This window comes from Delphinapterus leucas, chromosome 5, assembly GCF_059928025.1.
Source record: "Delphinapterus leucas isolate spDelLeu-1000000601 "Yukka" chromosome 5, BTC_Dleu_Yukka2, whole genome shotgun sequence".
Classification (NCBI taxonomy): domain Eukaryota; kingdom Metazoa; phylum Chordata; class Mammalia; order Artiodactyla; family Monodontidae; genus Delphinapterus; species Delphinapterus leucas.
In genome coordinates, this window is record NC_143133.1 from 88,609,415 (window position 1) to 88,635,576 (window position 26,162).

Below are 26,162 nucleotides of genomic sequence, written 5' to 3' on the forward strand. Positions count from 1 at the left end.
AGATACAGTCATGGAAAATTATTTGATATAGACCTTAAAGGATGGATAAAATTTTTACAAGCATTGTTGAGAAAGGGGAAGAGGGATTAACCACAGTCCCCCTCCCCGCCAAGCTTTCAAACAACCAACCACTCAATCCAACAAAGAACAAAATAGAGCCCAGAAGGAATAAGTAGTCCAGTATCGTCTGAAGAGAAGGCATTTTCTAGCAACCACATGTATAGCTTAATTGCTTTGAAGAAAAGTACCTCTAATATTTAACACTAATAGCAATGCTAACATGATAATAAAAATTATCTTTTAAAAATGTTAGGTATCAAATGTTTTAAATACATTATTCCATCTATACACAAAACACTTCAGGTGAACATTATCATTTTCATTATATACGTGAGAAAATTAAGAATCAAAGAGATTAAATTATTTGCCCAAAGTCATATGGCTAATAATTGTTACAGCCAAGATTAGTATCTGCCTGATACAAAAGTCCAGTTTACCATGCTAAGCTGTTTCTGAGCAGTTTCATAGATTTATTAAAAAGTAAACCATCAAAATTAGAGCAATGGAAACACATTTGATGTGAACTGTGCACTTTGGACAACACTTTGAGCAATGACACATATGCACCATGGGTTGTTTGCAGTTAGTAGACAAACTCTGGTTCACAGCTCCTCTTTATTGCTTGTCTTTTAAAACCGGGTGTTCCTCAGGGTACCTCTTTTCACTACCATCTCTCTTTCTCATCCCATCACATGGCTATAAGAACTATCTAAAGGCTGATGATTCCTGAATCTCCATCTCCAGCTTTGATCTTGTTGCAGAGGTTAAGAAGTACTATTCAACTGCCCATCAGCTTCTTTAGTGGAGGTCTTACTTCAAACTTGCAAACCAGGGTGTTCTGCTTAATAATTACACTAAGTTAACAGGCATAAACCAGGGTGGACTGGTCACTCTGCCTTAAGCTTCGATATATGCAAAACTAAACACACATTCAGTAAGTACGCCCTTTTGATTTTAACTCATTCATATCACTTACATTCATCCACAACTCTCATTCCTATTAGCACTACCCTCATCCAGGGCACTTACTGGACCATATTATTATAAAAACTTCCTAACAGTTCTCCTTATCACAATCTTGTCTCCTTTTATAACAAAGAGATGGTTTCAAAGCACAAATGTGATTTTTACTAGCTCCCTTTTGTAGTCTCTGTTATTTTAGGATGAAGTGTAAACTTGATTTAAAAGGTCTTTGAGATGTGGCCCTGCTCACTTTGCCAGAAATTCCCTTTATAGAGTAAGTTTCCTCATCTTTAAACTTTGTATCTCATTGCAGTTGCATTTCTTCCAGTTCCTTAAATACACTGTGCTGGCCCTCACTAGTGGGCCTTTCCACGGCTTTCTAAATTTGCTTTGGACACTTCCCTCCCTCTTTGTTTGTACCACCTTCAATTTTTCTACTGGTCCCCACTAAGAGGTTGCTTCCTCCAGGAAGCCTACCCTGACTCCCTCCAAAGATGTCAGGTGTTCCTCTTCTTACTCTACTTACCACTGCATCTATCACACCGTGTTGTGATTGCTGATAATAACCGTCTGTCTCTCCTGTTATATTGTAAACTCAGTGAGAAAAGGGGTGGTGCCTGTTTCTTCTTGCTGATTATTTCCATCAAAGAACCGTGCCTGGTATGCAGACTTCCTCTTTTTGTTGAGTGAATAAATAAAACTCCCATCTATTAAGTGCCATTCTGCAAAAGGCCCTATTCTTAGCCATTTCAACTCATTAATTTATTTAATCATGAAAGAATTCTTTCACTCTCATTATTTTATAGATGATGAGAATAAAGTTCAGAAAAATTAAACAACTCATCCAAAGTTATGTAGCTAATAAGTGGTAGGGCAAAAATTCAACCCTGGTCCCCAAGCCCTCATGTTGCACCATGACACTGTACTGCCCTACTGATAATATGGCAGTAATGAGTTAGTGCATTTAGTTGAATTTCATACAAAGTCTGACGTCTTTTGTCTATGGCCCTGTTAACTTCTGTTGTGCAATTTAGGGAAAAGTCACCTCCTTGAATACTCTGTAGTTTGAGAAGAATATTTGTTATATTTGCAAAATGGAATGAATTTGCAAGTTTTTTTCCCCCTTTTTCCACCCAAAAGAGGTCTGTGTCCTTGAACATAAAACACAAATAATCCCTGTGCTGTTAATTATTAGCAAGTCATCCCATTTGGAACATAAGGAAATAAAGTAACAGATATACCAACAGAAGATTACTAGTTAACAGGCATTGCTAGAGAAGACTATAAAAGAATTTCAGCATGATTTTCAATATTCTGCCCCCATCATCATCACCAACAACGAAATAGCTAGCAACCATGAAGTGGGAGGTATCAATTTTTTTAATTTTTCTACTAAATTTTACTGAATCCAGAACAATGCAAAAAAATGCATATGGAATAGGTAAGATATTTTGTGCTTTTCTTTTGTCTTTTTCCTATATGGAAATTCTTAAATTTGCTTTTATTCATTTGCCTTGATTTATTTATCATACTTACTGTTCAACACAGAGGAAAAGTATTTAATTGGTGAATATCATTAAATGAATGATAAACTTGTATCTTTATAAGAGTACAAGAGTTTTACAAAATCATGGCAGTGCTTAACGTTACCTGTGAATGGTTCAATGGTTCCAAGAAATTGGAAGATATAAAATCTGAATTTTAGTGTTAAGTCTACTATAAATTATTCCCATTAACTTTATTCCTTAGTTTCTTAGTTTTCTCAAGTACAAAATTAAGATGCTTGGATACATGATTCCTAATGTCCTCTCAGTTCTAAAATTGTATAGTTTTAACTTAGACACAAACATTTACATCTAACAACGATTACTTTCCTGATTGCAGTTGAAAATATCATTTCTCATGAAGTTTATCTTGCTTTCCAGCTTCCATATTGGATTCTTCCCCATGCTCTGCAGAGATGAATTTAGTTGACCTGTAAGTTTAGCTTGTATAAATGCACTTTAAATATGCAAAGCAATGAAAATTTTAGTTAGGTAATTGAATAAAGTTGGATAGCCCTATGAGTTTTTAAAAGTGTGAAAGCAAACTTGACAATGCTAAGAAAAGTTATTTATGTTGAATATCAAATTGATATTGAAGAAGTTGGACTGTTACTCCATGCCTTAGATGTTAACTCCAAACTCTAGATTCCTTGTAAAGAGATGGGACAAACAAAATCAGATTTTAGAAACTGAAGAATAATGTCTGATTGATGTTAACTATGTATGAATTCAGGAATTTTTCTCATCAATACCAATAGGATGACATTACCATATTCTCTATTCTGAATACTATTTAATCCTAGTAGCAAATAGTTGGAGGTAAAATGTTCTATTTTTGATTATTTGTAGAAGGTATGTTGTTCTCTTGAATGATATCTTTCTGTCCCACACTTCTGAAGTTTCTAATAAGGAATTTAAAGTCGTGTGTTACAGATACTGGTTGCACACAGAAACCTGCAGAAGCATTGCTTTGGGTCAATCCATGATCAGACCTTTATCATGCTGGTAGTAGACACAGGTAGAGGTCTAATGACCAATTCTTTGCTTAAAAAAAACAAAAATCAAAAAACTACAAAGGATATAAATACCTTCAATTATGGAGACATTGCAGTGAGTGGATGACCACAAAAGGAGGAACCACTCTTAGGGGAAATCCACTTATTTTCATTGTTAACAGATATATGTATATTTATGGGAGAAGGGGACAAGAAGACAGACATTTCTTCCTGGATGGCTAAAATTTCACATACTTTTTTAGCAAAAGTCATCCCCTAAACAGGTCACAACATAACAGACAATAAAAACAAACAAAAACTAACCTTGAGAAAAAGATTGATATGTCTGTTCCTTAAGCATTCGTATGTATTTTTGTTTCAGAGCTACCATATTTTTTGCCCAGTTTGTTCAAGAGGCCACTTACAAGGAAGTAAGTCAAATGGTGAAAGATGTATTGACTGTAATAGAGAAATCCACTGGCAGTGAGCAGCCTGCAGGGTGTTTAGAAAACCAGGTGAGTGAATAATAATAATTTTTTTAAAAAGCACTGTGATATTTGACCAAAACTCAGCATGCAGAAGAGAAGATGCAGGGACTGCATAAGAAATAAATACATTTAAATATCTCAAGACCTGTTTTATGAAAGGAGGTTTAGGTTAATTCTGATTTGCTGGAGAGAGCAGAGGAGAAAACAATGGGTGTCTATTGTAAAGAGACAATATAAGCATGGTGACTAAGAGCTAAGGTTCTGAAATCAGAGTATCTGGGTGACCATGGGCGTATTACTTAACTTCATTGAGCTTTAGTTTCCTTATATATAAAGTGAGGAATAATAATAGCTTCCATTTCTGGGTTGTCATGGAGATTGATATGATAATGGTAGCAGGGGTTAATTTTTATTAAGCACACAATGTGACAGGCATTATTCTCAGGAGTGTTACATATCCATTGATAATCAAAATACTTTGTGACCTGGAGCATAGCATTGATGAATCAGAATCAATGTCCAGTGAGCCAAGAGACCCTGGCTGGGGCTCATTGGTAGAATATCAGCTTTGTTTGCAAATATTAATTTATTAAATCTTTATCATAATCCTAGGAGATAGATGCTAATATTCCAGTTGGAGAAGATGAGGCACAGAGAGGTTAAACAACTTTCTTAAGGGAGTCCAGAACCAGGATTTAAATTATGTCATCTGGCTCCAGAACTAACACCCTTAGTGACTTCATTATACTATACACTATAGTGAATGTGAGGTGCATAGCATAGATTAGGGTTGACAGATTTAACAAACAAACGACAACAAAATATGAAGCCCTCTTAAATTTGAATTTCAGATAAACAGTGACTACTTTTTTTATTATAGGATATCCTAATGTAACAGATTAATAAATAACAGTTATTAGTGTTTATTATTATCTCAATATAGAAAAGAATTAAGAACTTTAAAATGATTAGAGCTACCAGTTCTGGGACAAAATGCCCAGAGGATCCTCTGTCATGATGGAGCTCGTGAAGTAGCCAAAAAATGATGTACCTGCAATATTGCAAAGGAGACGCCCTTTTAAAGATATAAAGTACTTTACAACTCTGAAATTGATGACTTAAATAAAAATCCCTTATAGGCATCTCTATTTTTAGCTTGACATGTGAAATAAGCAAAATACATTTTATATTGCAACTTTACATCCAATGAGACATCCAAGGTGATGTTACAGATCAGTGATTTACCGTTGTAAACTTAAAGGCATGATTTTTTAGGTGGATTGGGAACTGGAAGTCTTAGTTAAGATTTCCAGGATTCTCTAAATATTAGCAGTTATAAAAGCTAAAAGTTTCCTGAGATGAATGAAACACATGTATTCCTCAGAGGCATTCATCAGACTAGTGGTATCATCACCTGATTTTGGTAAAGCTAAGGCAAACAAGAAAGATTTTAAGCGTTTACAATGTACATTTTAAAACTCTCTCTCTTTTTTTTTTTGATCTTAGTTCCCCAGCCAGGGATTGAACCCAGGCCACAGCAGTGAAAGCTCCAAGTCCTAACCACTGGACTGCCGGGGAATTCCCTAAAACATTTTAGCTAAATCTATAATTAGACCCATTAAAAGTATTGGAAGCTATTTTTATTCAGTTTCAAAATATTTTGATTTTTATGTGAAAATAATATCCAATTTTATATCAGTGTCTCATAATAAGAATGCCAGATGGAGTATCTATGTCCTCCTTTTAAGATAAAATAATTTTGTCTAATAGGCATGTGTATTATTTAAGTTTGAAAACTAAATTCCGTTTTCCAAACACATAAAAGAAAGCTATCCCATCAGGCTGAAACTAAATATATTGGAATTTGTAGGGGGAATTATTTTCCTAATCTACCGTTCTGACTTTAAATATTAGAAAACTTTTCATGTGTTTTACAGCATTTTTAGGTAAAGTTAGTTGTCTTTCATTAAAAATAAATCTTATAGGTATCTGCCTTTCTGGAAGAAATTTGCCATGAAAAGGAAATTCCTGGCAAGTATGGGCTTTCAGACTGCTGCAGCCAAAGTGGAGAGGAAAGACATGACTGTTTCCTAGCACACAAAAAGGCCGTTCCAGCATCCATCCCACCTTTCCACGTTCCAGAACCTGTCACAAGTTGTAAAGCATATGAAGAAGACAGGGAGCTATTTATGAACCGGTAAGGATCCGATTTTAAAGGTAGATAAGACCCCAGAAAGAGTGTAGTACCGAGCAGAATCTACAAATTCTGCAATTTGTGGCTGTATTCTAAAACATGGAGAAATAACGTTTGGTGTGGCATCTGCTGAGCTCCTGACCTACGAGATTAGGTGAGAAACATTAAGTGTAACTTTGTCTCCACAGCACGTAGATAGATGGGTATAGACCACACAGGAGACCCACCAGTTTTTCCTTTAGTCTCTTAGATACACCTTGTTTTTTCTCTCTAATTTTAGCTTGCCCAAGAATATATTAGTGTGGCACAAAATGACTCCTTCTAGAGCCAAATATTTGGTGTTTTGTGTTCACCAAATTGCCTGAAAATAGAAAATGTTAGCGATCCAGGAATGTTTAAGGTACATAAGCATGTCTAACATTTATTGAGCATTTAGGATGTTTTAGGAACATGTGTGCTTGGCATGTATGAGCATATTAATGCTCACAAACAGCCTATCATCTCCTTGTCCTCTTTCTCTTCATTCCTTTTCTTCTTCCTACTTTGCAGATGAAGAAATTGAAGCTTAGACGGTTAAGACGATTGGATGAGGGCAGACCACTAGTACATTCCCAAGCTGGGATTTGAACCCAGGTTCTCTGTTGGGGAAGCCTGTGTTTAACTCTTAATCACTTCTACCTTCCACGTTGTTGCCTAATCCAGAGAAATATAGAGGCTGCCCTTAGAACATCTCTGCTATGTTGACTGCCAGGGTGGATAATCTCGTTCTGCACTGATGAGAAAAAAGACTCCACCTTTCTCTTTTACTTAGTGGAGCTGTGGCCTTGTTGACCCCCGAGACATATCTGTGTAGGCTTATTGAAAAGGATACTTTCATAAGAATCATAGTCAGTGTTTTTGCCTAGTTTGCTCTTATAATCTCATAATACTTGGAGGATCTTTAGTGAGGAAAATTTTGACAGCAAGTGGAAAAAAATATGACTATTTTCTGAATCTTTTTAAACAATTCCAGAGTCCAGTTCCAAGCAGTAGCAGTCCTATTTTAATGTGTTTGTAAATCTTACTGATCCTTTTCATTTCACAGATACGTCTATGAGATAGCAAGAAGGCACCCCTTCTTATATGCACCTACAATTCTTTCTTTGGCTGCTCAATATGACAAAATAATTCCACCTTGCTGCAAAGCCGAAAATGCAGTTGAATGCTTCCAAACAAAGGTATTGTATTTGTGTGGATATCTGAACCAATAACTTCAATCTGGCTATGACTTACTAAAACCAAACAAAGTTAAAAACGGAAATATGCTTTGTGGGCAGAGTATCATTTTCAGAATAGAGCATATTTCAGCACTCTGCTATTCTCTGGGCTAAAAACGCTGGGTTTTCTCTTTTTTTATTCATTCCTTTATCCATTCATTCAGCCAACAATCATTTTATTATTAAGGAAGTGAGTTTGGTGTGATAAAGACAGAGGTAGAGGTGATAACATAAATGAAAGAGAACAGAGTAAGAAGTGAAGGAAGCAAGTGAAAGAAGATGGGGCAGAAGGAAAAAGAGCAGAAGAAGAGAAAAAAGGTGAATGAGAAGTATGATAAGTGCTTTATATTTATTATTTCTTTTAAACCTTAGAACAAATTTGAGGTGTAAGTGTTATTGTCATTTAACAAACAAGGAAACTTAGGTTTAGAGATGCAAATAGTTTTCTTAGGTTTTGGAGAGCTAGAACAACATCCACGATGAATTACTTGATGCCTGAAGTCCTATAACAAAATTCCTAAGAACTGTGACTATTCCCAGAATGTCAGGCTGTGATGCAATCTTACGTTTTGTTACTGAGAAGACATTTAAGAAATTATCAGGCTTCGATTTGTTCAAAATTACAGTTGTTTATTCATTATCTCAAGTATGAAAGTTACACATGTTTCTGTTTCAAGATTTTTTTTTTTTTTTTTTTTTTTTTTGCGGTATGCGGGCCTCTCACTGTTGTGGCCTCTCCCGTTGCGGAGCACAGGCTCCGGACGCGCAAGCTCAGCGGCCATGGCTCACGGGCCTAGCCGCTGCGCGGCATGTGGGATCTTCCCGGACCAGGGCATGAACCCGTGTCCCCTGCATCGGCAGGCGGACTCTCAACCACTGCGCCACCAGGGAAGCCCTCAAGATATTTTTAATAATTCTACCTGGCATAGATGTATACAAACCCATCTAAAAGAAAGAATGAATAAAGTTCTGCAAAGATATATTGCATTTATAAGTTTTAGCAAAAATTTTTAGAGTTTCATGTTTTAGTTGTATCTGTTGTTTTTCTAATTATTAGAGCCTATAAAGGAAAATACATCCTTTCTTGACACCTCATCTTTCTATCTAGGCAGCATCAATTACAAAGGAATTAAGAGAAAGCAGCTTGTTAAATCAACACATATGTGCAGTAATGAGAAAGTTTGGACCCCGAACCTTCCGAGCCATGTAAGTTTAAGCTCTATCTAGGGAACAAGGTGAGATCTGCAAAACTCCCATTTTGCAGTTTGAGTCCATTTTTCACATTGTTACTGTTGTAGAGAATGAAGTTTCCTTTGATGAGAGCTAATGTGATTAGAATCATGAAATCCTAGGATTGGGTGGAACAGATCAGTCTGCTGTTTAACACTTATTAAAGATTACATGAGATAACACTTGAGAAGACTTTGGAGATTTATGCTTTTTACCTATTCTTCTAGATACTCAAGTTCTGGACTGCAATCAATTTACACCTCATAATTATACTACACTTTTTTTTTTTTTAGAGAAGTATTACCGTTTATTATTTTTATGCATTAGTTCATTGAGATATATGCTTTTTGATGTGTGTTATGATCTAAAAGAAATGCTCAAAAATTCCAGTTGTTTCTATTTTCATTTGTGCTTGTTTGTATGCTTTATATCTGTAAGAGATTTTAAGGTTCTTGCGGTAACAAGTTTGCTTTCTTCCCAGTACCCGACACAATGGTTTTGATCTATGATCTCCAGATGTTATTAAACTGTTTTTTTTTTTAAGTTGATGGAATGATCTTAAGCAGATATACCACATTTTCCTAGATTCTCTACAAGGTAGATTAGCCTTCTCTAAGTATCATTTAAAATTTCTGGCTTAACAAGAAATTCTTTACATTAACTCTGCTTCCTAATCTTCCTATAAAAGTCCATTGTGTCAATTGTTGCTTTTTATGAAAATATTCACTTGAGGCAATAATATTAGAACCCATTGTCCAGAGGAAAACAAAATAGTCATTTCTGAAGAACTGGCATGTATTTTCCTAACTGATGAAAGCATGTAACTCACTGAAGTCTGTTTTCTTGTCCCAGCTGCTAAAAAGCTCAGAGGCAAATTTGGAGTTTTTCAACTGCCTGCATTAACTCTTACACTTAGCATATTTGCCTTTTCTCTTTTCCCTTGATTCTATCTATCTATCTATCTAATCTATCATCTATCTATCTTTCATCTATCTAATTTATCCCTATCTCATCTATCTATCTTTGTTGTTAGGATGAGAGGAATATTAAAAAAAAAGCCCAAACAATTGAATCAGGTAGTTCAACCTGTTCATTTTTACACATGAGTAACCCGAGGTCCAGACAGATTAAAACAGTTTACCCAAGACCACACTACTGGTCATCAGAACAAAGTTTTTCTAGATCCTTTTCATGATTTTTCTTTCTTTTTTTTCATTTTATTTTATTTATTTTTATACAGCTGGTGATCCTTGTCATCATTTATTTCCATTACACCTACTTGTCTGCTATGTCAGTGATCTCTAATTGTCTGTGTCCTGACAACTGAGACTTTGAGGTCAAGTATAGGAATCAGAATTACCAGTGGTTTAGAGCCCCACTAGCCAGTATGGCAGCCACTAGCCACACGAAGCTCCTGAGCATTTGAAATGTGGCTAGTGCAAATGAGGAACTGTGTTCTAAGTGTAAAACCTGATTTCAAAGACTTAGTATGAAAAAGAAAATGTACAATATCTCATTAATAGGTTTGAATGTTATAACCAACAAGGACCTGCTCTATAACACAGGAAACTATATTCAGTATCTTGTAATAACCTATAATGGAAAAGAATCTGAAAAAGAATATATATATTCATATATATATATATATATATATAACTGAATCACTTTGCTGCACACCTGAAACTAACACAACACTGTAAATTAACTATACTTCAATAAAAAATGGTTAAAAAATAGGTTTTAATGTTGATTACATATTGAAATGATATTATTTTTGATATATTGGGTTAGAAAACATATTATTAAAGTAAATTTAACCTGTTCCTTTTTACATTTTAATATGGTTACTAGGAAATTTTAAATTACATAACTGGTTTAAAGTACTCTTCAACTTTTATGCTGAAACATTTCTAGCCTAGAAAAACATCTGACCTGCTAATTGAAGAGTATTAAGTGAATGCATTTAAAGTTTATTTATTTGTTTGCTTGTTAAATGACACATTTAAAAGTATTGTACATAGTGAAGACAGATTAAAGTTTTTAGTCATGGATTTAGTTCCAAGACTGACTGATTCTTCTTGGAAGAGGTCAGATTATGCTTTAATCACCCTCCAACTCTATTAGAAACTTAAAGATTGATTCATGATTTGCTTTAGTTAAATTTACCTTAGTAATACAATGTAAGCTAAGATTTTATTATAATGACATTATTTATCATTTGCTATCCATAAGTAGTTAAATTTAAATGTTCTCAATTTAAAAAGAAAATCCGTCTTTATCAGTAGCAGCAAAAATACCAGTTGCTCTAGGCCACAGTGGTCTCACCAAGACATCTCTTAAAATTTATATGAACTATGCAGAAGAAATAAGAATTTTGTTTCTTACCTCCTTTTTGGGTCACACTACATGTCTTGGCATGATGACACATTTGAGTGCTTAGTCTGCTCCACTCTCTTGTCCCATTGATATGCACATATGCATCCTTCCCTATATTCTAAGAAGTAATTTTTTCTCCCAAGTAAAAGAACGATTATCGTTCTCATAGAATTTTCCATTTCTTAATTGTTTATCCTTTTTAATTTTTTCCCACCCTCTCACAGCAATGATCCCCAATACTCAGCATCAGGGTTGAACAGCAAAAAGATAGATATCATTAAAATTCACAGGAAAGGTTTTAGGAAAAGATAAATCACTTCTAAACCTTTTGTAGGGCCAGATCACAGTTTATAGAGCCACTGCCTTGAAAGACTGGGCTAGAATTAACAAGACATAACACTTTTCCTTTTCTTTTTAAACGAGAACATATTGGTCTTTTATCCTTGGAACTGTAACTATACTAATACTCTATAAATGTTATTTCAGTTTTTTTAACATCTTTATTGTGGAGTATAATTGCTTTACAATGTTGTGTTAGCTTCTGCTGTATAACAAAATGAATCAGCTATACATATACATATATCCCCATATTTCCTCCCTCTTGCGTTTCCCTCCCACTCTCCCTATCCCACCCCTCTAGGTGGTCACAAAGCACAGAACTGATCTCCCTGTGCTATGCAGCTGCTTCCCACTAGCTATCTATTTTACATTTGGTAGTGTATATATGTCCATGCCACTCTCTCACTTCGTCCCAGCTTACCCTTCCCCCTCCCACGTCCACAAGTCCATTCCCTGAGCCTGCGTCTTTATTCCTGTCGTTATTTAATTTTGATAGATAACCAAGATTGATTCTAATTCTTTTTTTCCCCTTAGAACTGTTACTAAACTGAGTCAAAAGTTTCCCAAAGCTAATTTTACTGAAATTCAGAAACTGGTCGTGGATGTGGCCCACGTACACGAGGAATGCTGCAGAGGAAATGTGCTGGATTGTCTGCAGGATGGGGTGAAGAGTCTTGCCTCCTATAAAAGAGATATTCCCACTCCCTTTTCTTTCTTTTGCTCTCATTCTAAATGGGAGAAGGTTGTCTGCCATGAGTTGGTCATAGAATGTGGAAACTAGCTGACTGAGTGAAGTTACAGACTTCTTAACAGTAAAACTTGAATCTCTTTTGTTGACTCTGCTTTTCACTTAAGGGATGCGCCCCTCTTCCTAGACCAGTGCCCATTCATTCTTACTTCTAAAGGAGATGGTAACCTCTCTGGAGGTCTCCACACAGAATTTTTAAAATATATTTCACCCATTTGTGCTTTCATTTGATAAATATATATTGAATACTTTCTATGTGCTAGCCACTGTGGGGCATACCTGTTAGGAAGGCACAAGCTGGTTTTAAGAAATGTATAGTTTGATAAGAGAGATAAGACATGTGACCTCATTGGGGTTAGAGGCTGTCTTTGGTTTACTGTTATTTCCATAGGCCATCAGCGCCATGCCTGGCACATGGAAGGCACTCTATATTATATACATAGAGCTATTACATGAATACAACAAAATAATAAAAGAAACATAAAAAATAACACAAGATATTGTTCTATACGGTAAAAAGCTAGCCATCATGGAGAGGTGTGAATAAGGGCTCTAGGGGTATTAAAAACCAAAAGCAAATACCCCAAAAACAGAATCCTCAAGCATGCCATAGTCAGTTGCGATTTAAGCAGCGTGGCATTGGTCTATTTCGGGGCACCCTAGGCTTCCTAGATGTTGGAGGCCTGTCTATCCCCAAATTATTCCCTCTCTGGTCCCCTGTGATACACCTTCTTCCTCAAGGAGGCTTAGAATCATTGCTCCTAGATATTTCGGTGGCTTGAAACCAGGGCTGGAATATGGTTTCCAGAAGGTTGAAAGTGAGGATAGAATGCTCCTTTCAGCCAGTCCATGGCAATTTGGCTGAGATACACTTGAAAACCAGCAAGAAGCCAAGGCTGTAGGGGAGACCTGAGGGTGAGTCTTTGGGCCCAGGCAGAGAATCCTGTTGTCAGTAGTTGGGGCTGTCTCCAAGACAAATTTTCCTATTTCATTTACTTTTCCTTTTAGAAGCATTTACCTTCATATTAGGAATGGTAATAAGAATGATTTTATTTTTCTTTGATGTGAGTTGTATCAGTTTCAGTTGACTATTTTACTAATTTGTATACTCAATTTTTAAAGTTTAGTTTTTTCAATTTTTGGACTTCAAACCACCCTTTTCCATTAAAGTGAAAAAAATAATTTAAAAGTATGGTATATAAGTTGGATTTTAATGGCTGAATAATGGGTTCTAATTGTTCCTGGTGAGAATGCACAGAATTTTCAGTCCTTTGACAGTTACGTGTAAGCTCGGCTTCTTTCTGGCCACTTACGTGCATTTCATTATCTATAGACTGCCCTCTGGAGGTCATAATCGGTTACTGCAGGGTTATATAAACAGCAAATGTTTACGACCAAATTTCAGTACTATAGAAAGATATGCATCAACATGCATGTCATTTCGTTTGAGGAGTACATTTGTCTTTTGTTTTTAAAAGCTTGCTATTAAAATAAAATAGTAGATTTTAGCTGACAACTATGAAAAGAAGAACTGAACAAACAAGGCTAGGTGGAAAGGAGTGAGGAAAGGTAGAGTAGGGAGAAAGCACTAAAATGGGAGACAAGGTAAATGTCTTCTTCCTTCCTTCTTTCCTTCCTAGGACTGGCCACGAGGTCCTGAATTAAAGAATAAATGTTTAAAACTTATACTTTATTTTTCTATTACAGGAAAAAATTATGTCCTACATATGTTCTCAGCAAGATATTCTGTCAAGCAAAATAGCAGAATGCTGCAAATTACCCACCGCACTTGAACTTGGTCATTGCATAATTCATGCAGAAAATGATGACAAACCTGAAGGCTTATCTCCAACTCTAAATAGGTTTTTAGGAGAGACAGATTTCAACCAACTTTCTTCAAGGGAAAAAGATCTCTACATGGCAAGGTAACACACTCTGTACATGTCTGTTCACACAAGTAAAAATTATGATGTGACTGACAGCTTTGTGTTGTTGAAATGGTTTCTGAACTCAGTATATGAGGATAATGTTAGAATGTTCTAAGCCAAAATATAGTTAGGAGGAAATAACTAGGAAATAAGGAATAGGGTCTATCTTATACTGATGAGACTTTCACCACTGCTGTTATTAACTGGCTTGCTTATGAGGATGCATTTTGTTTTGTATCAGTTTCTCTGGCATCAGAAGCATTGTCATCCCTGTATGGATTACTCATGTAAAGACCACCATTGGACTTCCGAATAGGATATGGATATTTTTGTAATAAGAAAGGCTCATAATTAAGAATGTGCTTTTTCACAGTGCATGTTTTAAAAACTTTTTCCCCCAAATATAACTTAATAGATAATGGTAGATAGAAGGGCTTTCATTGTAGCAGTTTATTTGCTATTTATTGAATACATGTTTTATTTTTTGAAGGAAGTGAAAACACATTTAGAGACATTTGCAGTATGGTAGTTGTAATTGACAAGACATGTTCTCATTCTATTTGCTTTTAAGGGGAGCAAGCAGTTCACACATTTTCCTTTATTGTACAGTGTGTATCAGTGGACACTACTAGAAGAGGGATTTGTGCAGCTCTTAGGACACTATACTTAGTGATCTCCAAAGGTCCTTCTAAATCTGAGTCTGCTTTTAATGTAGTAATGAAAAGAACGGTGCAATTTTCTTTTTAATATTCCTGGAGGATATTACTCTATTGTTGATTAAAATTAGACATGCACACATTGTTTGCACCGCTAAATTAAATTATGCAAATTAGAACAAAGTGCAGATTTCAGAAACCTATAATGACATTATTGGAGGAAGAACTAATATGACCTATTTCTACAACCTGGGAATACAATTAGTAAATTCAAGAATTCTCTTTAAATTTACCCATTCATACATTCTGAAGCTAATTGCTTATTTAATAGAAGCAGTTCTTCAATTGGAAAGGTTCTTTGCAGTAGAAATTTTCTCAGCCGAGAATGATCTTCCCCTAGACACTTTGTGTGGCTTCCTTCACCCGGGTTTTTCTCCTGAAAGAGCTACTCAAAGAGACTTTTCTTGACCACACACTCTAAATTGTCACCCCTTTTCCTTCTTGTCTACCTTGCTTTATTTCTCTTCATTGATTTATCACTACCTAAGATTGGATGACCTATTTCTTATTGGTTTCTGTCTCCCTATAATGCCTGCTTTTGAGAGGTCAGACATTTTATCTTATACATTATTGAATCCATACTGTTTAAAGAAATTGTTTGCACAGACTTGGCAGTGGAAAAATATTTGTTGTATGGATAGATTTCACGTCCATAATTGAAAGTGAATAGTGCAAAAGAAAACAAAATACCGTTTTAGAACAATTTGAGGGATTATAATTTTTATTAATAGCTTTGCCATGCGTATAGTTGAAATAATATTTGATTTCTAGGTTTACTTATTTGCATTTTAACTTCTGCATGCCATATAACACAGGAATAATTTGTCTCTTAATTCCAATAACATGATTTTTTTCACCCATATTTCAGATTTACTTATGAATATTCAAGAAGACATACTAAGCTTGCTGTCCCAATAATTCTAAGAGTTGCTAGAGGATATCAGGAGTTATTGGAGAAATGTTCACAGTCTGGAAACCCTCCTGAATGCCAGGATAAAGGGGTAAAATGCTCTAGCTTTTTAAGGAAAATCTGGAAAGCTAGATGGATATCATGCATTAAAAGTGCTGTTTGTTTGAAAGCATCTAATTACTAATGAGCAGTTAGTTAGTTATATCTACTAACTAGCTATCTAGCTGTTAAGTAGTGATTAACTAGTAGTCAACAACTATTGGCTTATTTTAGAAATAAGAGTGTTTTAACCAAAAGTTCTTTGATGCACAGAATAAAAATAATATTCATTTTTGAATAGCTCCACTCCAGAAAGGCAAGAATCTTGTACAGAAAGAATTGTAACTTTTTACCCAAAGTTTGAGTTCTGCCATCAAATAACTTGGTGATTCACAAAGTTTTAAACTTATTCTCCCTAAAGTTCATTTGTCTTAATTCTCACAATTCATCTTTAATATTAAAAAACCCTCTAAAAGTGGTTTCTCTAAGATTGGTATCAAAATAGAATAAACTATTACTGGCCAATTTTTACATACAAAGTTATGTGTGAAGAAAGAGAAAAAAATGTATGTAATAATGCTTGTATTTTCAGGAAGAAGAGTTAGAGAAATATATCCAGGAGAGCCAAGCGCTGGCAAAGCGAAGCTGCGGCCTCTTCCAGAAATTAGGAGAATATTACTTACAAAATGCGTATGCTTTTTTAAACAGTATTTTGAGTGATTTAAGATCATTAACTAGTGAGGGAAAGACCCATCTAAATTAATCACTCATGGCTACCCTAATTCCAGCCCCTATGTTGGACTGGAGGTCTTGTAATCTGATCACCCAGTTTCCAGTTCCAGAAGGTGGCCTTCTCCAGTTCACTCTCTTTAGGAGCAACAGATGGCCTGTGAAGCCTGATCTGTGGTACTGGCTTTGGGTTCCCCAAACCGTGCAGATTTTTGCAGTAAAGATACCCATTGTATCATAGTCTGTCGTAGTTAAAGCGCCAAAAGATCAAAGTGCATATCGAGGAAACTTCTGAGGTTGGGAATAGGAGTCAGCCTGCTGCCCAGCGTTTATTTTCCCGTTGTGATCTGTTGGTGTAAGAAGAGGGTAGGGAATGCTTATCAGAGTAAATGCACCTCCAGCGTCGGTCCAGGTACCATGTGGGTGAAACAAATGAGCTAATTTCATGTCCCCTGATGCCAAAAGAGGGTCTTTGAGAAGGAATGAGAGTCCAGAGACTCCTGAAGGACTCAGCAATATTTGCTGAAAAATGCTTCTTTCAGGTTTCTTGTTGCTTACACCAAGAAGGCCCCTCAGCTGACCCCAGCTGAGCTGATGACCTTGACCAGGAAAATGGCGACCACGGGAGCCACTTGTTGCCATCTCAGTGAGGACAAACAATTGGCCTGTGGTGAGGGAGCGGTGAGTGTTTTGTTTAGTCCCATCCTGTTTCTGCCCCGTTGGGCTTGAAATAGACTTATAATTCCCATTTAGGGGAAATGGGGAAAACCAATGTGGAGATGGCTTTCCTGGACTTGTTGGATTAGTTGCAGTTGAAGGGGTGTAAGAACCTGGCTCTGAATGGTTGGCATGTGGGCAAGCTTCCTGTCCTTCTAGAATGGCTGGTAGAAGTGCAGTGAGTCTATTCAACAAACAAGCAAGCTTTATGCACAGGGGAGACAGAAAGACTGACACGTCACTCAGTTCATGATTTCACCAAATACCTACTTTAATGTTAAAACAGAAAAATCTTCAACTTTGACAGATTAAAATATGCTATTTCGTTTTTAGCCATACCTATGTTTTTGTCTTTTATAGTTTAATTTTTTATGATGATATTAGGGACAATTTATTCCCCGTGACAGGGTGCAGCGTACAGAACAGGTAGGTTCCACGTTCTGAATAGTAAAATGACTTTCCAGTTGGTAATGCCAATAATCTTTACTTCTTAATGTCATACATGTGATTACAGGTTGAATTTTTTTTTATTATTTTTTCCCTTGAAGTCACAATTGTGAATAAAATTGTGTATCTTTTTTTTTTTCACTTTTCCTCTTTTTGATGATGGGGAGTCATTTGCTAGTCAATCTTCATGTCCTGGAATTTTTTGTCAAAGGTTAGAAATGAAAAGAAACTTTCCTGTGATTAAGCATCATCTTTGTCATTTATTGAATCCCACATGTTGGGAGGATGCAGGGGCACAGGATGGTGTAATGGTTCAGGAGTATAAGTTCTGGGGGCCTCCTGCCTACATTCTCATCCCACTGTCACCACTTGTGAGTCTTGTCACTCTGGGAAAGCTAGTTATCTCACTAAGCTTGAGAATTTTCATCTGACATTTGAGAATAAAGTTAGGATGGCTGTCTTAAACGAGGTAATCCGTGTGACTCACTCAGTACTAGCCTGATACATAGTATGCCCACAAAATATGTTGGCCCTTGTTACAAGTTATTATTAGGTGTTTAAGAAATATCTCTGAAGTGTGGAAGGTAGGCCAATTCTACATTAGGAAAGCCGTAAGGACACACAGACTCACACACACACACACACACACACACACACACACACATCTTATTTCTTTACAATTAGAACTACATATTAGCTGTATGTATGTATGTATGTATGTATGTACGTATGTGAAAGGGTTAGGTTTGTGCTATTCTTACTTCAGAAAGTGATTCTCTGAATCCCAAAAATAAAATGGAAAGCTCAACTAAATATACATGGAAAATGTAGGCCATGTATTGATTTCAGAGACTTTTCCCCTTCAGAAGTATGTATGTAACTGAAAACGTGTTTTAAATCGCTGACACAAATAGCTGAAGTGGCTCTCCTCAACATCACTTGTGGAACATTGGTCACTAAATGCTGAAGTTTATCCCAAACAAATGGGTAAATAAGAATCTACAATATGGCAGCACATGATCCCTACACAGACAGCAAATTTTCCTGTAAATTAATTATAAGTTACTAGACATTAAACACTATTGCAACAATTTTCCTGAATCAATTCTATGGCTGATGCTCCCTCTCCTTGCTTTCTTCTTTCTCATTCTCCTAATTAGGCTGACCTTATTATTGGACTTTTATGTATCAGACATGAAGAGACTCCTGTAAACCCTGGGGTTGGCCAGTGCTGCACCTCTTCATACGCCAACAGGAGGCCATGTTTCAGCAGCTTGGTGGTGGATGAGACATACGTTTCTCCGCCATTCTCTGATGACAAGTTCATCTTCCATAAGGATCTGTGCCAAGCTCAGGGTGTAGCACTGCAAACAATGAAGCAACAGTAAGAAATGGGTATTTGCTAGCATGGAGAAGACTGACAACACTAAATAGTGGTGGAGATTTCTACTTCACACACCCAACACCCTTGGGCTCACCAGGAGAAAATTATTACTCCAAAGCACTTAAAGTGACTTTCAGAATAGTCTTGTCTCAGAGTCTTCATAGCCTCTAGTCTGGAAAAATTCACTGGGGCAGATAATTTCCTGTTTGTAACAATAGTCTCCTTTTAAACTATTGTTGTGTTGCATCTTGGGATCGAGGGAAAAGGGGCAATCTATTTCAGGTAATTAGGATATATCTTTGCAGTAAGTCTTGGGTACTTCCATTCCAAGCACTGAATAAACACTTTTGAATTTTTTTCCATACTATTTACTCTTTGAAGAGAATAATCATAACGTTTGATTCAACCATGCAATATGGGTGTTATGAAGTGGAATACACATTTCAGTTCATTGTGGGAGGCATTCTGTAATGATGATAGTAATGCAAGTCAATGTAACTCATGTTCTCCAAATTCCCATGCATTTTCATACTCCCATACTTTGTAAAAGGTCTTCCTTCATTTTGGAAAACTTGTTCATCCCTTTTTTCTCTGTCACAATCTGAGGCATGTTTCTAGGTACAGTAAGAATGCCGCCTGGCAAGCCTCCCCTATTCCCTGGGTCAACATTAATTCCAGCCTGAATGTATTACCAAATGAGTATTACAGGCAATTAGGACAGACAATGCTCAGGTTAGGGGTGTGATAATGTGAGTGACAAGGGTTTGGAAGTTGGAGCCTTTGAGTATGGATAAGACATATTTTAGAAGAGAGAACTGGAAAGAATTTTTCAGGCAAATAAGAAAAAGACTATTTCACTATAAGTAAGGTGGAACTGTGAAATAGTGTTTCATCTATAACCTGCACAAGTCCAGACCAATGGAACATTTAGCATGTTTCTCGCCTCAGTCTTTCTAATAAAGTATTAGCCAAGATATATGTGGTGAGTCTGGTGATGGGTTAATGCAATGAGGGTTTAGGGTAAGGGTTGCCAGAGCTCTGAAAGTTCTCTCCTAGGAAGGCTTTAGAAAAAGACCATTGCATAGCAGACTTCTCTTTTATATTGTTTTGTTTTAAATCATAGGTTTCTCATTAACCTTGTGAAGCAAAAGCCACAAATCACAGAGGAACAACTTGAGGCCGTCATTGCAGATTTCTCTGGCCTCCTGGAAAAGTGCTGCCAAGGCCAAGGGCAGGACATCTGCTTTGAGGAAGAGGTATGTGCAGCTCATGTTTACACTCAGAATACTTGGTATGGAATTTTTTGTAACGAATAATGAAAAGAGTATCCCACTAATTTATAATTTTAAAATAATGCCAGAAATATTTAATTTAGAAATAGATTGAAGGACTTTATAATATTTAAAAATAATCACAGTTTTCTCACTAAATATTAGGAGAAGTGTAATTTTAGAGTGTATTATGAGAATTAGTAATTTTGATTTATTTTCTAGTGGAGAAAACTGTAAAGTGAATATATAATTAACTGATGATAATTTAGACAGCTTCTGGCTTAAAATTTATCAATTGAGCTAAATGGATTAAAAGGATTTAATAGCAAATTAATTGTGCACATAGGATATTGGGGGACTATTTATAGGAAATATATTCAACTCAGGAGCAAGTCTTTGAATGTTAACAGAGTAGTAATTAGGTATTATCTTAATATAATTATTTAGCAATTTTAGCTGGATTTGTAAATTGACTACATTTTGTAAGCCTCTAGCTTGTATTACTAAATATATTTGAATACAGCATCACTATATTTTAAAGAGATATTCTATAATTCAGCCTTTTTGCCAATTTTATTTGACTACCTCATGATGTAGAAGTTTAGATATTTTGTTATTTGATAATATTTAGAAATGTTGAGTTTTTCAATAGATAATGTAATTACATGGGTTTGAGTGTGTGTACTTATTAGTATGTGTCTGTTTTTGGTAGGAGGGGGTGGGACACAGATAATGAAATAAGATAAAACAAAACTGATAAAATAGATTTTATGTAAACCATTTCTGATAAATATGATACAAAAAGATTAATGTCCTCTGTTTTGAGAACACGTTCATTTACATGCAGAGAACATTAACAAATAGTAGCATAGCAGTATTTTCTCTGCAAACCTTTTAATTTCTGTGACTGATTTGTAGAGAAAGGGGAGAGATGGGATGAGGCTTTGTAAAAGTTGGGAGATTGGTATAGGAAAAACAATACCTCCTGTTGATAAGAGTGGAGTTGTTTTCCTTCTGCCTTCTATTGTCCTAGCTTGTTGACATCAGAGTTGTATATCTTTATTTTTAACTTGGTTAATCTATAAACCAATGAATTCACCCCTAGGTAGTGGAGAGTTAACTGTACAACTGGCACAGTGGTCTGCTTTTTTATCTGATGATTCTTATTGACTGATTTATTTTATTTTTATTTATTTCTTTTTTAAATTGAAGTAGAGTGGATGTACAATATTATATGTTACAGCTCTATAATATAGTGATTCACAAATTTTTAAAGATTATACTCCATTTATAGTTATTATAAAATATGGCCTGCATTCTCTGTTGTACAATATATCCTTGTAGCTTATTTTATACCTAATAGTTTGTAGCTCTTGCTCCCTTACCTCTATATTACCCCTCCCCCCTTTCCTCTCCCCACTGGTAGTCACTAGTTTGTTCTCTATATCTGTGAGTCTGCTTCTTTTTTTATTATATTCACTAGTTTGTTGATGATTCTTTTTAATTTGCAGGGTCCAGCACTGATTTCAAAAACTCGTGCTGCTTTGGGAGTTTAAATTACTTCAGGTAACAAAAAATTCAGATAAGGCTAACTATAATGTTGATTCTCCCCAAATATTGATCCACAGTTAAATACATCCTAAGAGCTAACATTAAATACTTTTCTTAGAAGTAAATGCAATTCACTAAAGAAAAAAAAAAACTTCTTTAAAAACCCTGAAACAAAATAATGCCCACAATGTTAAATTAGTGATTCAACTAACTCAAAATTCTTTAAGGTTATTTCAAAGGCTTCAGAGAATGTCATTAGAAGGCCTTCTATCAGTTTATCTGATATAGATCCAATATATGTATATATATAATATAAAATAATAAAACCAGTTACATCCTGCATCTATTAATTTAATTAGTACTTATATTTTTGTTCTTGTTACAGGGGGAAGAGAAAAGACCAAAAGTCTTTATTGTTTGGTGTGAACTTTTCCCTTTAATTCTAACTGATTTGTGCTTTTTGTGAATTAAAGAACTGATGAAGACTTTTATGTGAAATTTCCTTATCATAAAAATAAAGTATCTCCAAATGTTTCTTTTTTCCTAGCCTGCTTATTTATGAACACTTATAAATAATTTCTTCAAATAGTTTTGTATACCATTGTCTGAAGCAGATTCTGGTCGCAAAGCACTGAATATGGGTCATTGTAGGAGATTAAAGCCCCTCAAGGATGGATTTACGACATTGAAGGCTATATTACGTGGTGAACTAAAAACATGTTCCCAAGTGAAGCACTTTTTGGTGCTTCTAGGGCACACTGTTCATTAAATGATCATTTAAGTATTCTAACAGATAAGTTGGAGATGAGAAAAGAAATTATTGTTTTTATAGGATCCATCAAGAATGATGTTACTCAAAATTTAACATCTACTTTTTTCTTAGTCTTGTACATAAACCTTTTAAAACATAAATGTTAACTGTACTGTAGTTGTTTTGATTGAATATAATTAACATTTTCATCAATTATTATTATTTTTTGTTCTGCAAGTATTTATTGAGCATTCACTGTGTCCCAGGTCCTGTTCTGGGTGCAGTCACTGTCATCTAGTTGCTCCAGTAAAGAAGGAAGCAACTAAGAGCAATGCAACAAGATTATGGCCATTATAGAGGCAACAACATGTTGAGAGAATCAAAGGGTGGGTGAGACCAATTGTGACTGGGGAAAGTCACATCGGCAGAGACAAACATTTAAGAAGCATCTTAGAAGATGAGTGGGCATTCATCCGTTCAAGTAAAGGAGAAGGCAAACACATGAAAAAGGAAAACATGGCCTATGACAAATGATGATGAATGATTTTAGGGGAGTATAGGGTGGGGAAGAAGGCTATAGACATGGAAGATCAAGCAAGACATTCAAGCTATATAGGATTGAGTGGATTCTCATGGGTTTTATTCCAAAGGGTTTGGATGATGTCTTATAGGTCACATAGGGGACCAGAGTAATATCTAAGCAGAGTGATTAGCTTTTAAGGAGATAACTCATGAGATATGGAGGATGGGAAGTAGGGACAGGGGAAAGAGTAGAGAGGGGCAAGGTCAGTAAGTGGTGACAAAAAGATCAGTCCACCAGTAGGGAGGCTGTTTATTGTATTGGCTTTGAACAGAAATCTAAAAATCACATTCACGCTTTGGCGTCTGCTGCAGGAGAAAACATTTGCTCTGAGCAATAAAATGGGCTTTCAGTTCTAACTAAGTTACTTTGTCCTTTGTATTTTTCTTTCAATTTTGATGGAACATCTGTGGGCTTTGCCTGACTGTGGTATAATTCTAAGAAGTATTAACTTAGAGATCACAGTAAGATAAAGTAGACTTCAACATAAAGCATTTAACAGGAAAAATAATCTTTTACTGTTAAGAGGAGAGTTCAAGTAAGATAAAACTGTTTGGAAAATTTATGAGCCAAATGATATTTCATTGACATATATAAAGAAAAAATGATTGGAGACACTAGGACAAATTGACACAAATACAATAGTAAATTGGAGATTTTAGAACATTTCTGCTTCTCAGAAAAAATAAGTTAAGCAAACAATAAATAAAAACTCAAGGTAGAAACTTCTCTAGTCAAAGTTACCAGTGGCTTCTATGCTGCAAAATCCAGTAGTCAATTCTCAATGTTTAGTTTACCTGATTTCTCTCGGGAGAACTTGACACAATTGATCATTCCCTTTTCCTTGAAGTATTTTTCTGCTTGGCTTCTGGATTTTCCTCCAACCTCATTGGCTGAATCTCCTCAATCTTCTTCACTGCATTTTCTGCAATTCTTTGACCACTAAATGTTGCAGTGTCCCAGAGCTGCTCTTCCTGAATCTAAACTTACCTCTAGGTGATCTCATATAGACTTGATGCAGTAATACCATCTAGATGTTGAAAACATGTATTTATATCTCCAGCCTGGATTTTTTTCCCTTTAATTTCCAGGCTCTCGGGTCAGCTTCCTCCCTGACGTCTCCATGTTGATAATGCGGAGACAATCCAAACTTAGCACATTTTAAACTGAACTCCGCCCCATCCCAAATTTGTGTCTCCCTCTGTCTTGTTCTTCCTTCTGCTTACTCAAGCCAGAAACCTTAGAGTCATCTACGGTTCCTCTCTTCCATATCACCCCTACATTCAATCTATGAGCAAAACCTGTTGGCTCTACCTTCAGTGTACATCCAGAATTTGACTCTTTCCCAATACCACTAGTACAAGCTACAATCATACAACATAGGGATTATTGCAATAGCTTAATTGGTCTCCTTACAGGTACCCTTGCCTCACCCCCTGCTCTAGGCTCAACACAGTAACTGAGGCACTCCTTTACATCTAAGTACATTATACTACTTTTTCCACATCTCACTCAGAGTAAAGTCTCTACACTGACTCTACATGATGATAGCTTTCCGCCCTTTTCTCTTTCTTCTTATCCACTGGGTCTCTTTGCTTAGGCACAGTGGCCTCCTTGATGTTCTTCAAGTTACCAATTAATTTCCTGCTCAGAGTTTTGCCTTTGCAATTCTTCTTGCTTGGAAATTGTGCCCTCAGATATGTGTGGGGCTCACTCCATCACCTTCTCAGGCTTCTACTTGTTATCACTTGCTAAATGAGAAGTCTTCCTTGACTGTCTTATTTTATTTTTTAAATTTATTTATTTGTTTATGGCTGTGTTGGGTCTTTGTTTCTGTGCGACGGCTTTCTGTAGTTGCGGCGAGCGGGGGCCACTCTTCATCGCGGTGCGTGGGCCTCTCACTGTCGCGGCCTCTCTTGTTGCGGAGGACAGGCTCCAGACGCGCAGGCTCAGTAGTTGTGGCTCACGGGCCCAGTTGCTCCGCGGCATGTGGGATCCTCCCAGACCAGGGCTCGAACCCGCGTCCCCTGCACCGGCAGGCAGACTTTCAACCACTGCGCCACCAGGGAAGCCCCGACTGTCCTATTTTAAATCGTACACCTATCCTTATCCCCCCACCAGTTATCACCATCTCTTATATAGTAGATTTTGTTTATTTTCTGTCTACCTCCACTACTGTAAAACCCACGAGGAGAGGGATTTTTTTTCTGTTTTGTTCACTTCTGTTATCCTCAACATAAGAACAGTGTCTGGAACATAATAGGCATTATATGAATATTTGATGGATAAGTAAATGAATACACATGCCACAGGCTGTGTTTTATTATAAGGTGGTGATCTAGAGGGGTTGTTAGTTTCATCTTCTAAAAGCCACACTGGGGAGAAGAAGCATGGGTCTGAGAAATTAACATCAAAAACGTAAGAACCACTGAGGAGGTTCAAGACTTCAGGTTTGGGGTGTGTGTGTGTGTGTGTGTGTGTGTGTGTGTGTGTGTGTGTAATGAGTATGTGTTGGTGTTTTGTGGTCTTGTGGCTACTCTAACAAACTACTGCAAACTTTGTTACTTAAAACAACAGTCTTCTCTCTCTTTCACAGTTATGGAGGCCAGCAGTCTGAAATGTACCAGGGTATTGCTCCCCTTGGGACTCTGGCAGAGAGTCCATTCCCTGCCTCTTCCAGCTTCTGGTGGCTGTCCCAGCATTCCTGGGCCTGGAGCTGCTTTACTCTGGTCTCTGCTTCCATATTCACATCATCTTCTCTCTGTGTGTCTGCATCTTCTCCTCCCTTTTCTCTGTCTCAAATCTCCCCCTGCCCTTCTCTTAAATCCATTTGTCATTGGATTAAGGGCCCGCCTGGATAATCCTCATCTCAAGATCCTTAATTACATCTGCAAAACCCAAAAAGCCTGGTGTCTACAGGATAGTATTAGGACAGGACTAAACTCC

General features: G+C 36.3%; 1 protein-coding gene across 1 annotated transcript; it reads left to right on the plus strand.

Annotated features, from left to right (window-relative positions):
- The first annotated feature begins 555 nt into the window (after positions 1-555).
- On the plus strand, positions 556-20,941 carry AFP (alpha fetoprotein). The gene is made up of 13 exons (XM_089912050.1): positions 556-2,464; positions 2,949-3,000; positions 3,945-4,077; positions 6,036-6,247; positions 7,329-7,461; positions 8,609-8,706; positions 11,980-12,109; positions 13,901-14,118; positions 15,706-15,838; positions 16,379-16,476; positions 17,058-17,196; positions 18,840-19,063; positions 20,187-20,941. The coding sequence occupies exons 1-13, from the start codon at positions 2,380-2,382 to the stop codon at positions 20,377-20,379; spliced, it is 1,848 nt and encodes a 615-aa protein (XP_089768176.1). The 5' UTR covers positions 556-2,379; the 3' UTR covers positions 20,380-20,941.
- The last annotated feature ends 5,221 nt before the right edge of the window (positions 20,942-26,162 follow it).

What these genes read in the sequence shown, in the direction of transcription:
- AFP (XM_089912050.1), top strand. Translation starts at nt 2,380, where the DNA reads ATGAAGTGGGAGGTATCAATTTTTTTAATTTTTCTACTAAATTTTACT. An exon ending in AAAAAATGCATATGGAATAG is followed by an intron (nt 2,465 to 2,948) that starts GTAAGATATTTT and finishes CTTGCTTTCCAG; the next exon opens with CTTCCATATTGGATTCTTCC. An exon ending in CCCCGAACCTTCCGAGCCAT is followed by an intron (nt 8,707 to 11,979) that starts GTAAGTTTAAGC and finishes TTTTCCCCTTAG; the next exon opens with AACTGTTACTAAACTGAGTC.